Raw genomic sequence first — 15460 nt, forward strand, 5'->3', positions numbered from 1 at the left:
GCTTAGCATGCGTAGTGGTAGCTGGGCTGTACTGTGGAGTATTTCTGCAGAAGACATGCACAGAGTGAACAGAGCAGTGGGGAGGAAAGGGCAGCAAAACATTATACATGCACAGCTCTGGGCTGTGGACGGTCCCACTGGGAAACTGCCACGCAGTTGGAAACCTAGGGTGAAACATCCAAAAATACAAGGGAAAAAGAAAAAACAAGGCTGCATAACTCTCCTGTTATACTGAGGATCCCTAAGAAAACCCTGTGTAATATTAGTCAAAACCAATGCCTCATTTTCCCTCAATTACTTGACTATCCCTACTGACTTTTCTTCCCGATTCCTGTCAGATTCAGTATAACCACACAAGGACCTGGTTTCTCTAATCTGAACAGGAAACACGGCAAGAGTTCAGCTGCATTATACAAAAACAGAGGGACCAATCACTTAACTGGTGTTTTAATTCAGAATTTTGCTGTCACAAGTGGGTTAATTTTATTGTGCCAACTTTGACAACTGCATGGGAGGTTGCCACGTACAGATTGTCTCATGGAGCATATATAATAATATGTAGTTATATTACCTCTGATGTTTTTTCAGGCCTATTTCTGAATAATGCCTTGGGTTTAATGACTTGACTCCATAAATGAATTTGTGGATAAGAAAGAGGGGTGTACCCTCTACACACACCTATAAACAAACATATAGCCCACATCATGTCCATGTGTAATGGAGGAATATGTGATGTTGTGTACAAACATACAACAGATAGAAAAAAGACAATTATATGAATACACGGAAAATACTCTGATACCACAGACAGTTGCAGATAGATAATGGAAAATCTGGAAAACAATCAAACTGCAGGATAACAAGACCAATGGAGTTCAAACATTTGACTTAGCAACTAGGAGAATAGATGGGGAGAAGAGAAAGAGAGCTCCAGGAGCCCTAGGTGGGTGGATGACAGCCAGACAAAGGATTCATGGTGGCAAGATGAATGAATAGTAGATGCCAAAGAGCTGAAAGCTATGTAGAAGGAACACTGGATGGACAACAAACATACGCTCTTCCTCAGGCTGCAATACTTCTCAATATCATTCTCTTAGTAAGATCTTCAGGCTGAATATGGCCTAAATATGTCTATACTGCTGTTGATGGCCTTTTGAGGAATTCCATTGTGATGCTTCACTGGCGATTTTACCAAAGAAGGTTAGTGTCCTGCCAGGACATCTCCCTGGTTACTTGGGATGAAGCAAACAGGATTCTGTATCATTTCTTGCTTCTGTCTCTTGGATTTTATATTATTTTCCAACAGGGGCTAGCTGCCAATTTCACTGCGGAGTCTCTCATCAGCTCAAGTACCCTGTAAGACATGATGGCCTACCAAGGAATTTGCACTCTTCTCAGACCCCTTTGGCTAAATGGCTTTCCCCTCTCTCAACCAGCTGATTAAACTGGGCTTACAGTCCTGGTGCACCTCTGAATTTCATTAAGAAAGCATATCACAAGCCCAAAATACTACAGCAGCTACCACTAAAAATCCTCATACTGAAGTCAGCTTCGGGTTCTCTTAGCAGAGGAATCAGCTGAAGACATGGACAATCTTTACTGGCAAATTTATTTTCCCAGTGGTCAGTACTGTAGTTTCCCATTGAACTGGCTCACCTAATCATTCCTCCTAATTTTTCTTTGGGTTTGTATACAAAAGGGTGGCACAATCTAAGACTAGTAGAAGCCAGGAGAGGAAGAGAGAGCGATGCACAACACAGACAAGGGTCTTTGGCAAACAGCATGAATCTTCTTAAAAACATTCAACAGAATGGAAAAGTTACTTCTCCAAGCCATGCTCCTATGGGCAACTCGCTTCTAGAGGGAAGACAGTATCACATCCATGATTTGTTCAGCAGTTGCTGCACAATCTGGGTCCTTCAGCAGAGGAATTTGAGGTTGGCACTTGGTTTCTCTAATGTCCACTCATTTAGCTCCACAGGCCTCTCACGCCTGATGTATTACCATCCGTCCCCCTCCAGGACCCACATTGTGCTATCAGGCAGGGTTCCAGAACCAGAACAAGAAGGAACAAAGCTGCAGTCTGACTGCTCAGCTTCCTCAGAGCGGGGTTACGTGCTCACCCTACAGATTAGTTGTTAATCTGATGTAACGTTCTCAAGACATGCTGCCAGAAAGGTCCCTCCATCTAATAAAATGGCTCATTTCCTTTGATTTCTGAACTGGTTTTAAACAAAAATGTAAGTGATATGCTGGGTAGGACCTCTAACAAATAAGCTTTACCCTATTTTGTGATACCTTCATTAATAACAAAAGGAGGTACCTGTTGTAGCCACAGCTTCCAGAGGAGAAGAGCGCTGTTCTCCGGCCAATCCATACACCTTGATTTTATAGGAAGTGTTAGCTTGGAGGCCGTCAATCACAGCACCTAAGGATTCTCTGGGCAGGAAGGTTTCTGCAGGGGACCCGGCTGCCAATGACACTTCCTTGTACTCCACCACAAAACTACTGTAGACTCCTGTATTTGCATACCACGAGACACTAAAGCTGTGGTCTGTGACCCTCGAGACCACAAGGTCCCTCAGTGCATCCTCCTGCATCTCTGGGGCCTCTGGAGCAAGAAAGCTCCCAGAGCCAGAAAGCTGCTCTGGCTCCTGCGTTAGGGTTAGACTATACAGAGCTACAAGGAAACAAACAAGCAAATAGCAGTGTGAAATATTCAGCCTTTCCTTTGCAGCAAAACAAAACAACATTTAGCAAATTGATCACTTTATAATCTTTACCATCCCTTCAATGCAGATGCATGGACATTAGTTTGAAAAAAAAGCTTTGTCACTTGAGCTGCACTTCATCCAAATGAAGAGACAGAAGCATCAGAAGGCTGCCATCCTATACTGTGGAAGATTTTGTGGCACGTCCTTTGCTAGAGGTTCACAAGCTCTGAGCATTTCAGCTGTCTGTGTGTGGAGACTTGATACATATAAAAAGATAACAAGAAGAATGTGAGAGGGGAGAGAAGGCACCAACAGAAGATCTTAGTCTCTGGGGCTGAAAGAAGCTTTTCCCTCAGTGACAGAAAATACACTATGCAAAAAAGTAAAAGTAACGTGTGGGAAACTCATGAATACTTGCCAGTAGAGAAGCCCAACCATCAAGAGGCTGGGAAGAATATAAGATGAAAAACTGGCAATCTGGAGAAGGAAAGGAAACTCTGAAAAGGAAAACTCTCGGCCCTTCCATAGTCCCTGGCTCCCTTGTTCAGTGGGGATGGTACATGCCCCTCTAAAGAGCAGGACTGTCTCCTTCACCCACCGAGGAGAGCCAGCCCAGTCCTAGCTCTGCTACTGGCATTTTCCACTTCTGTGGAAATCATCCCTTTCTCTCCCTGGTTGCTCCAAGGACTCTCCCCAGCAGTGCAATGAGGTCCCCCACAGCTCTGCAAGAGAGGGTAAAACAACACATTTGTTTGGCTTAGCCTGAGGACTTCAGGACCTCCCAAGTACTGGGAACACGGGTAAAGAGGACTGACTTGAGGGTGGACGAAAAAGTAAACTGAAGAAGAGACCTCTTGTCTTATACCCCACAGGCTCCCGGAGCACTTCTGCCTCCCCATGCTCAAGTGTTTGGATTTGTCCATTCCTACGCAGGAGAAAGGTCACGGTGACAGGTTATGTCAACTATTGCTGTTGCTTCTGAGAAGCCCACTGCAGAGAAATCTTTGTTTACTGGCTGCTCTGAGTAAAGACTTAAAACAAACACACTGGCCAAATGAATGTATTTGTTAAAAAAAACAAAACAAAACAGGAAAAAGAAGCCACCTTGTGAGACTTTGGAAACTGGTGCTGGAAAGACCTGACTGTGAAATTCCACAGCATGTTATTTCTGCCTTTTCACTGTCTATGCATACTTCTTTCGGGACCACTCAGTCTTCAGACAGGTGGGAAAACCGATAACTTTGGAAAAATCAAAGCCTGCTCACTCCTGCCATGTAAACCTTCACTTCCTTCTGTACGTGTGTGCCTCAAGGCTTCCTACCTTTTCCCTACATTGGACACAGGCCTGACTTAAGCATCAAACAAGTAATTCAGTACTGATGGTTTTCTGTAGTTTACACAATGCCCTATAACTCTCTGCTGTTCTGGATTACTTGACTCTATAAAGCATTTAGAGGTTCTGCTGGCATGAAAACTACCAGGGAACATGAAACCAGTTTTTATCAGTTAAGCTGCGTAGTTATTAATTTGTAAAATCCACAGCTTCTGACATGTGTTTGCCTTAGAGATGGTCTTTGGGGAAAAAAGGATAAACAGCTTGATATCTGCTAAAGACAATAATTGTAAACCAGCTGATTCTGATTTCAATGTGTCTGCTTATTTATAGCAGTTAAGGCTTCACCTCACAGGTTTTAGCCTGAAGGCACATAAAGATTCAGGACTTATTTGTGTTCTATACTGAGATATAATCCTGTATGCAACAAACTTTGGGTCAAAATGTTTCAGAAAGAATAAAACGTTGTTCAACAAGTAGTCCACTGACATAGGTTAACTGGAGTGGTTTGCGCAAATGGAGATGGCAGAAATGGACCCCTTTTTTGCAGACAAATGTAACAGTCATGGATATGCAATGGAAACGGTGACTGTGACCAGATTTGTGGCAGTGGCCTTTCTTGCTTTTGGATGAGAAAATGAAAAAGGACAAGATCAGAGCCCTGTTGACCCTGCTGTATGGGTGGAGGCACGCTGTGAAAAGAATTCATTAGGCAGGAACAAGCAATGTCAAATACATTCTGATTGCTCTTCCTCTTCATTTTTGGCTGTAGAAAACAAAACATGTTATAATACGTAGTGCACAAAAAAGCAGCCTCATTTAAAACAAGTATGAGGTCTTTTTTTTCCGCAGGACAAATAGCTGCGTTCTTTGTGAGTCTTCTCAAAGGATAAGCAAGAAATCATTGAGAACATGGAGTTAAACACAGTAGGTAGGGAAATACACAGCTATCCCTCATGATAGACGGAGCTAAGGCTGCTCTGCAGGCAGCTGATGTTTTTAAGCAGTTCCCCAGACATGGCTTACAAAATCAGGTGAAGTTGCACTTGGGCTAGTCATTGCCCAAAGACCTTGTGCATAGCACTCATCAAAAGCTGTTACTCACCAGTTGAACCCTTGACGGTTGTGGGTTTGCTTTTGTGTCTGCCTTTCTCTGCCACCAGACTAATGGTGTATTCCGTCCCTGCATCCAACCCACGCAGGATAAAAGAGGTGCTGTCCACGGGGATTTCCACTTCGTTCCTCCTTCCAGTGGGGCTAACATAAACGAGGCGATAACGATCAAACTTTGCCACTGGTCTTCTCCAGCGAATGGATAAGGTGGTTTCAGTGGGGTCACTGACTTCCAAGTCCTTGGGGTTATCAAGATCTACAGGTTAAAAACGCAAAGTTGAGGTGTCTCTGAACTGCCCTGGGAGTTTTTCAGGCATCTGTAGACAAAGTAACATCTATACTGGGTGTCTAGAACAGCTCAGAGTCTTAGCCACTTTTTGGAGCTTTTGAAGCTCCATTGGTTGATGATGAAGTTCTCTTTTACAGATAAACCACACTAGAACAAATTTCTCCCACTTACAATCACTTCAGCAGGCACTGCATGGAGGAGAGGCAGAACTTAAACCTTCAGAGAATTTACCTGGGAAAGGGGCATATTGTGAGAAAAATCCCGGATTTGAAGGGCAGTCAGGACTATCGCAGCCACTGAGGCTGCACTCTTTTTCAGATCAACCTTTTTGGCCGTAACCACCGTTCCTGCCAGAAACCCTCACAATTAGAGAATGGCCAGAGCAATCAGCGTAAGCATAATTACATTAAGGAGCTCACCTGGAGATGAAACTCCCAGAACATTAAGAGATCCTCATACAGGAAAAGGATGCCAAATTCAGAGGTCAAGATCTCTGGAAAATGTTTTTTCTTTCCCTTAAGGGAAAATATCCCATTGGTACAAAAATGAAATCAAGAACTTTCTAAAATATTTCATACAGCATTATTTGGAAATGAAAGAAACATCATAGTGGCTCCACCTGACTTGCTGCTTCCTCTGGAGCACAAAGGGGCATCAAGCTACTCACCAGTGCCAGCATTAATGGTAGCAGGCGCGCTTTCCCTGTCCTGTCTCACTGCTGTCACTCCAATGCCATATTCAGTTCCAGGCCTCAAACCTAAGAGATGAGGAATAGAAATATGAGTTCCTGTCCACGGAATATACCTATGGGCATTTGTTTAAATAAGGGAAGACTGAATGTATGCAAGATAAGATATATGCTTTGCTGCGTATGCAGAGAATCAAGGTTTCAGTTGACCCTTCAAGTGACCTAATGTTAATAAATCTTTTTCCATGTGCTTGCCAGAGGATAAAGATTATGGCTGACTGAGATTGCATTTTGGACATTAGGTAAATGCATAATCAGAGATAGCTTCTGCTTTCAAGACCTTGCAGTATAGGTACTTCTGCCAAAGCAAAGCAGGTAGACATCTATGTGACATGGAGAAAGTATCATTTCTAGTCTTGCAGGCTGGTAAGGTGACTCGCAGGTACACAGAAAATCTGCAGACTGACATCAGTAAATATCATCCCTAGAATATGCAAAAGTCTTTTGAACTCAGGGATGTGAAGCCACCTTCACAAGGACATGTAGCTCCCTAGAACTCAGGGAACTGACTAGTGGGATTCAGAGATACACGTGAAAGTGAAATGGCTACATACCTTTTGTTGGCTAATCATCCATCTGCAGTTGTGTAAATATATATCACATGTATTTTAATTTAATTGCTTGTACCTCTTCTATATAGTGACCAGAAGGGCATTTTTTCACCACACTACTGTGCTCTAGGGTGATGGCAGTAGCATGACATTAACAATAAACTCTCTGTTCCCCTACCTGTGAGTGTAGCTCTGGTTGTTGCCTGGTTGCCCTTTGGCACTGTGATCTCAGCATGGTCTCCTCCAGAGATGGGAGCAAATTTAATTCGATAGTTATCAATATTTGCATGGCTGTTCTTCCACTCCAAAGTAATGCTGTTGTCTGTCTGTGACACCCGCTTCAGGTTTCTTGGAGCATCCAAGTCTGTAATCAGTCAACCAATAAGTAAATAAATGAATAGGAATAATTGTTTTATGACAGCACTCTCTTAAAACAGTACTTTTTAGAAGGTGAAGTGACCCATAAAGCTGAAGCTTCCTCTCACATGATAACTCCATACCACCAGATCAAGCAGATTTCTTTTAGAATGAAATAGAGAGTTCACTAGCTTTGGGAAAACATCAGTGGAAGAAACTCAACATTTATCTCCTGAGACAAAATACCATTTTCAATTTTAGTAATTATTTTTGATTACAAAAGAGGCTTGTGGAAAAACTTATTTGGATGAAAATATTATTTTACCTTTATAAATACCTCAGCTTTCAGAAGGAGGAAGGCTGCTAAGAAAAAAGAATTAATCATCTCTAGAATTTCTGTTCAGTAAATATATTACATTCATGGCTGAAAGGAACTCTAAGTCTCAAAACAAAAGATGAGTATCATGTAGAAATTGAATGGGCTTTCACTGTTCACACCTGTAGCAGACTCAAATACTGTTCTGAATGAACAACTACATTTTAGGATGAAAAGGGAGGTAATTCTCTATGTACCATTTACTCAGCTCCCTTAATGCATCAAACCTTGATAACATGATGAAGGACCCACACTTCCCAGTATCACCAAGAAGCAAAGTAAATTCATAAAAGCATGACAGAAAACACCTGCAGAACTGAAGAAGAAATAAAGCACTTCTCTCCTAATCTGTTATGCATTGAGACAAAGAGAAACAATATCTTAGATGGGACAGAAACCATGGAAGATATTTAGCTCAACAGACAAACAAGTATTCCAGAGGAATTTAGTTCCTGAAGTAGAGATCTGGGGTCTGATGAGCAAAAGCTTCAAAGAGACTTAATAACATATTTCCCATTTTCAGAATACATTTAGATACCTGGGGGGGGAGGGGGGGGGGCGCATCTCTAAATATTTTGATGAGCCAGTAAGGTATATAAGGTACAGAAAAACACACTCCACTTTCATGTACCTCTATAAGATTTTGTGATTCTGTGTCAATGCAGTAACTCTCAACTCAAGCAACACGATGCAAACATCACAGGAAGACTGATGGTGATTGCATTACCTTCCCAGAAGTTTGGACTGGTATTCAGGCCTCCTACCTGTGACAAAGACTTCTTTCACGGGGTCACTTTCCATGTCCCCTCGACGAGAAATGAGCGTCACTTCATACTCCGTGTGCGGTCTCAGGTTTCCAATAGAATATTGGTTTTCATCTTCAGAGAGGTCAATGGTTGTCCTGTCCCCTGGAACGTCCTTGGGGCCATAAGTGAGCTCTATGCCTTCAATTTCAGCCAAGGGTTTGGACCATGTGATAAGAGCTGTGGTGTCTGTGACATCTTTTGCCTCGATCTGGCTGGGGGCATCAAGCTCTGTTAAAAAGAGACAAAAAGGAGTTTTTTAAAGAAATCTTTCCAGAAAAAATCATTCACATTCTTGTGCTTTTAATTGCCGATTCAGAGCAAAATTAGTATGAGTGACTTCGACCAGCTGAAACTTATCTTTGTTTACTTTCTTCCTTTACTTTCTATAGTTGTATAAGTAAGTGCCAAATGGAATCAAGTAATCAGAAGGTAATTCATCAACATTCATTAACATCAGAAGCTACCAAAAGAAAGACAAGAGTTTCTCCATCTGCACAATAGAAACTCTCCTTTAAGCAATTTCTTCATGCAAGTATCACCAGGATGAAAGAAATTCTAGTTCCCGTTGATGTATATTTTGAAAAGGAATAAAAGTGCACGCTGCTTGTATCTTCTAGCTAAACATAAATTTCCTTTCCTCTTTAGACAGGTAATCTGGAAAGGAATTAATTTCTCCTCATGTATTCTTCATAAGCAGCTCCACTTCCTTTTTTTTTCCCTGCTATCAATTCACAGTACAGAGCTTGGCTTTCTCTTTGTTTCACAACTCCCAAGGCTACCCCACAGAGCAGTTGTTTTATTGGTGGCACTACACCAAATCCAGGTTGTGCTTACTTGTGGTTATCACTCTGGATAGTCCTGGTCCTCTGGTATTGTTTTTCACTATATGGAGGGATACGTTATACTGTTGCCCTGGTGCCAAACCTGGCTGCATGTAAGATGTCTCTGGCCTTTTCAAGCTGCTGGTTATATCTCCATTATCATCCTTTTTCTGTAACGCATAGAACAATCAGTTAGAATAAATATAAAAATCCAGGATCTTTCACTTATATCTGGCCTCTATACATGAAACACTGCTTCCTTACCATATTACGGAAGACCAGCTCCCAGCCATCAAATGAAAAGTTTACAGGATCCCACTCCACCTGGACGGATGTTTCTCTAACAGATTTGAATTTCAGACCTTCTGGAGCAGGAAGATCTGTGACAGGAGAAAAAACGGTATCGTTACATGAGCAAGTTCCCATAAACAGGGCACGGGGGGAGGGCCATCTCTCCACCACTATAAGTATCTGCATCTGAGATGTTTAAACCTCTTCACAGCCAGTTATTCTGCCTTTGGAGAGACATTCCTCTGATGTCACCTTAGAATAAAACAAGTTTTGCCCTCTTTTTTTGCCCTCTTGAAAGAAGCCTAGTGTGGACATTTGAAGTTATGTGGGATGACTCCTGCCCCACGTCTCTAAAACTGAGCACAGTGACAGAAGTCAAAGGGCATCTTTTGAGGCTGGGATGTTTAGACATGACTGTGGTGCACACAATACAAAAAGAAAGATGAACAATAAATAGACAGACAGATAAAAACTAAGTTTCGGTACAACACACTAAAGATGCAAAACAAATATAACCTCCAGTTAAGTCAAAACTGTTTGAATCCAAGTGATTTCATCTTGCTCTTTAACACACTGCTACATTTTTATATTTTTTCAGGAAGCAACAACAGATTTTAAAATTATACCTTATTATCAAGAAGCCAAGGGTCTTAATTTACAAACACCACATAATATTCATTGGGAGGCACTGCCGAGAACAGAAGTAGTGAACTGTACTTTAACATAGTCATTGGTATTGGAAAAGAACAGAAAATGAAAGTTCAGAAGACTTTGTCCAGAACAGAAGATGAATTGAAAATAGAAAATACAAAAGAAATAATACCCTAAAAAAGGGATGTAAATAAATACATACTATAGAGTGGACAAAAGAATGAATACAAGGACTATTAAACTCACATGTGGCTACCCTGGCACTGACTGGAATACTCTTCTTGTTTTTAAGGATTGCGAAGACACGGATAAAGTATTCTACACCCGGCTCCAGTTCATGAATGGTGGCAGCCGTCTGGTTTCCTGGCACGGTGAACTGCATATCTAAGCCACCGCTGCCAGTAGGGACATAGGTAATGAGGTACTCGTTGACAAGATTCTCATGCTTCCATTCCAGATTTACGGTTTTATCTGTTACGTCTGTCACAGTCAGTTCGGTTGGAGGAGACACTAGGAAGGGGAAAAAACAAAACAGACTTATGAGAACTTTACAAAGCTCAGAAAATAATGACTTACCCAGTTTCACATTTTCCCAGGAACAGCTTATAAGACTCATCTAACAAACAGGGAATGGGGAAGCCATGTCACACAAATTAGCCTCTTGAAGAAAGGAATGTTCAGCTGACGAAGACTACAGATGTTTCCAAAAGTCATGGGCCAATTTCTGTACATACACTTGCACACAACCTATGGCTGACGGGGTTCCAGCTCCTCCTCTCATGGCTACTGCACAAGATGACTATAGCTGAGTCCCCAGCGATTCAGATGTTTAGTTCAACTGCCAGCAACACATGATTTTATAGCTGGAAGTCCTGGGGTTTGGATACACAGAATTGCACAGATTTTCCAAAGTAAAATAAAAGATTATTTCTGTAAATACTTTCAATAGATTACTCCACATTTGCACACACAAGAGCATAAAGTGTGGCTTGGGAGTCTTCCAGAAGGAGGACATGAAAAATGGGAATTTCTTTTCAAGGGTATTCATTGTCTTTTATAATGTTCCCAATGCCAAAGTACTCTTTGATTATTCTAAAAAGATCTTAGTTCCAAAATTACTCCCCTGGGATCTACTAAAGAAAACTACCCCCTTTATAGCACAGTGCCTGTCATTATCCAGCTGCCAAAATCTTCTATCAGTTTCCATAGAGTCAGTGGTACTGGGGAACTCAGCACGAGGCTTTCTAGATAAGTTTCCACTCCAGCTGATTCCATGCTTTCACTCTAAGCTTTTGTCAGATCTAACATACGCACACCTATATATACAAATATAAAATAAAGTTTTACTTTAATTAGAAAAATCTATTTGGCCAATTGAGAGATAGCCGAGGCCCCTGTAATAATCCTGAAAGTTTGTACTGCATTATTTGCAACATCTGGCAATTCCATCGTGACAGTTGTCTCGTACAGATCACTCAGGACATTATTTTCTGTGTGTGCCTTTTCTCCACTGCACCCTCTGCCTCCACCAGGGCTCCAGCTCAGAGAGCTACCTCCAAAGCAAAGTCACTGAGCCCTTGGGGTCTGTCAGTGTATATTGTCAGTGCTGTGTGTTTCGTTTTCGGCTCCTACAATAGTGATGGCATTGTAAATGCAAACCCCTTTCTTATCCATCCAGGATGAGACTGGGAACCAGAACCTGGCTGTAAGAAACATTTGATACCCAGGCTCTTTATTCACTGACATTCATTATCTACATTATCTTATTCCCGCAAAGCCTTATTCTTTAGTTAAAAATCAGTCCATATTATTTTGACTAACGGTGCTGAGTAGCTAGTAAGACAACTCTGGATAGATCTCTCTCTTCTCCATAGCTAGAATAGTTTCTTTCAGATGCATTTTTTTTTAGCATCAAGAGGTACTATAAGAAACTGAAAGGTCATGGTGACAAACCCCAGCCAGTGCTGGCTACAGCTCAAGTGACATTGTGGTGAGAGCAAACGTGGAGATAACAGATGGACTGCATCACCGTTATCAGCCTGTTGGTTTGCTGACCACCAAAAGTCACCAACAACCGCTACACTATATATAGCCCTGAAAAGTAAGGGAGGCCAAGAGCTCGCACTGGTGTTGCTTCTTCTATGTTTCAGCTGTTTGGACTATGATAAAGAAGAGTGGCAACAGGGCCCAGGTCTATGGAAAAGGTTCACAGACCTCCAAGGCTGCTGGACGGACACAGGAAATACCCAGGGGAAGCAGTTCAAAAGGGACATTGCAACCTACCATCAGAGCAGTCATCCCCCATGTAACCATCCTCACAGACACACTGTCCATCGACGCAGCGTCCTGCATTGTTGCAGTCGTTGGGGCAGGACCTTTCACGGCAGTCCTCCCCCATGAAGCCCTCGTGGCACACGCAGCGCCCGTTGATGCAGAGCCCATGCTGGTGGCAGTCATTGGGGCAGGACAGCTCACCACAGTCCTCCCCTGTGAAGGCATTGTCACACTCACAACGCCCCTCCACACAGCGCCCACGGTTGTGGCAGTCATTGGGGCACCGCAGCTCCCCACAGTCTTCCCCGGTGTACCCCTCATAACACACACACTGCCCATTGACACAGAGTCCATGGTTGTTGCAATCGTTGGGGCACCGCAGCTCACCACAGTCGTCCCCAATGAATCCTTCATGGCACACGCACTGCCCATTGACACAGCGCCCACGGTTGTGACAGTCATTGGGGCACCGCAGCTCCCCACAGTCTTCCCCGATGAATCCTTCATGGCAGACACACTGCCCATTGACACAGCGCCCACGGTTGTGGCAGTCATTGGGGCAACGCAGCTCACCACAGTCCTCACCCAGGTACCCCTCGTGGCAGATGCAGCGCCCGCCCACGCAGCGCCCACGGTTGTGGCAGTCCTTCGGGCACCTCTTCTCGCTGCAGTCATCCCCCATGAAGCCCTCGTAGCAGACGCAGAGCCCGTTCTCGCAGCGCCCGTTGCCGTTGCAGTTGTTAGGGCAGGTCAGCTCCCCACAGTCCTCCCCGGTGAAGCCCTCCTCGCAGAAGCAGGTCCCGTTGACGCAGCGGCCGCGGTCGAAGCAGTCATTGGGGCAGATGAGCTCGCTGCAGTCCTCGCCGGTGTAGCCCTCGTCACAGACGCACTCATTGTCCACGCAGCGCCCGCGGTTGTGGCAGTTGTTGGGGCAGAGGGGCTCACTGCAGTCCTGGCCGGTGAAGCCCTCGTGGCAGATACAGCGCCCGTTCACACACATCCCGTGCACGCTGCACCCCTGGGAGCAGAGCTCTTGGCTGCAGTCTGTCCCCGTGTACCCCTCAAAGCACACGCAGACCCCATTCACGCACTTGCCTTGGTCGTTGCAGTCGGAGGGGCAGGTGGCCTGGCTGCAGTCCTCGCCAGTGAAACCTTCGTTGCAGATGCACTTGCCCTGGACGCAGAGGCCCTGGTTGAAGCAGTTGCGTGGACAGGCTGGTTCGGAGCAGTTGGGGCCTTTCCAGCCAGGCTCACAGATGCAGCCGCAGATCTCGATGCTGTAGTTGCCATGTCCACTGCAATAGGGCGTTGTGTCCAGGCGACCTGTACCAATGATCCAGAAAACCCATTACTGCCCTTGGCTCTGGGATGCATTAGGCCGTGTGTGCCACACTGGCCTAAAAAGGGTCTGATTTTCCTAGCTCCCTACAGGACACAATTTCCAGAATCAGCAAAGCTTTTAAATGAAAATACTTCCTTTCTTTCTCCAGTGAGACTTAGTTTACCAGGTCTTCTTATTAATATTTTCATTAAAGTAGTTTAGTTTTCTTTTAAACTCCTAAGTCTCTTTCTCTCTCTCCCTACTCTCCCTAAAGGGAGATGCTGTCCCTTCTCTGAAGACAGAGAGGTCAGAGAGCATCTGTTGTTCGTTTCAGTGGCCAGTCCAGCCCAAACCACAACAGGAATGCTTTAATTAGCACTAATGCCAGGGAAAAGCCCCTGCCAACTGCTTGGTAAATGAGCATGCTGGATTCCTCTGCCCTTCTCAAAACCCCTCTTCCACTGACTGAGCAGCTTTCCTGACTGCTTCATTAGGGCATGCACCATAAAGCATTATTCACCAATTCACTCCAGAAGATAAAGCGCCAGGCACCAGGCTGTATCATCAACTGTGGGACCGTCTCTGTGCTCAGAGGGACAGATTACTACTGAGAAGACACATATTTTCTCTCTTGTATGACAAATCTCTTCCCTCAGTTCAAAAAACAGCCGGAAGGATACCTCTTTCCCCCTTCTCTAACTGTGCTTGCCTATTGCCTTATGTCCTGCTGTATTTTTATTGGTCTCTATTAAGGAGAACTTGGAAAGGAAAATGGTTGCATTGGCAGCTTACTCAAGGGGACAAAATGTGGAGCCAAGGCCTTGGACTGCATGAGTTTTAATCTTAACTCCGACATAGATTGTCACCATGCCCAAGTGCCGTACATGCTCAGTGCCACAGCTACAAGGCAGACTTCTCACCCACGGATTCATAGAACCGCAGAACTGTGAATGAATGTATCTTGCAAGCTGGCCAAACACATTCACAGTTTTGATTACATTTCAAATTTAACAAGTTGACTTTTGCTCATTCTTGAAACAGATTAGAGTATCTACTCTAAACAAGACCTACAGCCAGCACAAGAATTTCCCCAAGTGCAGCTCCCCAGGCTGCCTTACCTTCTACTGCCTGGGAATTAGGACAGCATCCAGCCCCGCTAGCACACTGCTCCCGTAGGGAGGATACCAGCCCCTCCAGCTCCTCCAGTCTGCTCAGCAGATCTTTAATGTCTGGGGCAGCTGCACAGCCACAAGCCCGGCGGGGAATGTTAATACGGTGTGTGAAGACAATCTGGTTCTCCTCATTCACCGTGTGCTCCTCGTAATTCTTGACGGGCTCAATTTCCGCCTTCAGGTCTGCATCACCGCTCGCTGTATCCAGGTCCACAGAGCAAAGGGAGCCAACAGGCAACTTGATGTTGTAGACATGGTTAAAAACCACAGGCTGATTATCCTCTGGCAAGGTCACATTTAGCCCAGTCTCCCGCTTCTGGCGGATAATTCGCTTGATGAGTCCACCATTGACATGCTGGTACAGCAAAGCTAAGATCGCACAGGTCAACACCTGGGTGGGGAGTCCCATTGCAGCGTTCAGTTCCTTTTCAAAGCAGATGGAGTCCTATATATGTTTGGCCTTTGTAGTCTGGAGCAGAAATTGGAGAGCCAGTTCAAACCAAGTTGGATATCTTTTCCTTTCCTGGCACACGTGTTCCCTAAAAGAAGAAGAAGCTGTGTAAGGGATGGATGGCAGCTACAGGACCCAACAAAAGGCCTATGACACTGAATATGTGCTGGCATCCTCAAAGACCATGGCTGG

General features: G+C 44.2%; 1 protein-coding gene across 4 annotated transcripts in view; it reads right to left on the reverse strand.

Annotated features, from left to right (window-relative positions):
• Nucleotides 1-15226, reverse strand: part of TNC (tenascin C) — a 49035-nt gene extending 33809 nt beyond the window's left edge. For all 4 annotated transcript variants that reach the window (XM_074161342.1, XM_074161341.1, XM_074161340.1 and 1 more), the window contains exons 1-9: nucleotides 14764-15226; nucleotides 12334-13647; nucleotides 10297-10560; nucleotides 9373-9488; nucleotides 9122-9278; nucleotides 8246-8515; nucleotides 6927-7112; nucleotides 6117-6206; nucleotides 5153-5416 (exon numbers count right to left, since the gene is read on the reverse strand). In XM_074161342.1, coding sequence (XP_074017443.1) covers nucleotides 5153-5416; nucleotides 6117-6206; nucleotides 6927-7112; nucleotides 8246-8515; nucleotides 9122-9278; nucleotides 9373-9488; nucleotides 10297-10560; nucleotides 12334-13647; nucleotides 14764-15226 — 3124 coding nt within the window. The remainder of the gene's footprint in view (nucleotides 1-5152; nucleotides 5417-6116; nucleotides 6207-6926; nucleotides 7113-8245; nucleotides 8516-9121; nucleotides 9279-9372; nucleotides 9489-10296; nucleotides 10561-12333; nucleotides 13648-14763) is intronic.
• Between the last annotated feature and the right edge of the window lie 234 nt (nucleotides 15227-15460).

Source organism: Numenius arquata, chromosome 19, assembly GCF_964106895.1.
Source record: "Numenius arquata chromosome 19, bNumArq3.hap1.1, whole genome shotgun sequence".
Taxonomy (NCBI): Eukaryota; Metazoa; Chordata; class Aves; order Charadriiformes; family Scolopacidae; genus Numenius; species Numenius arquata.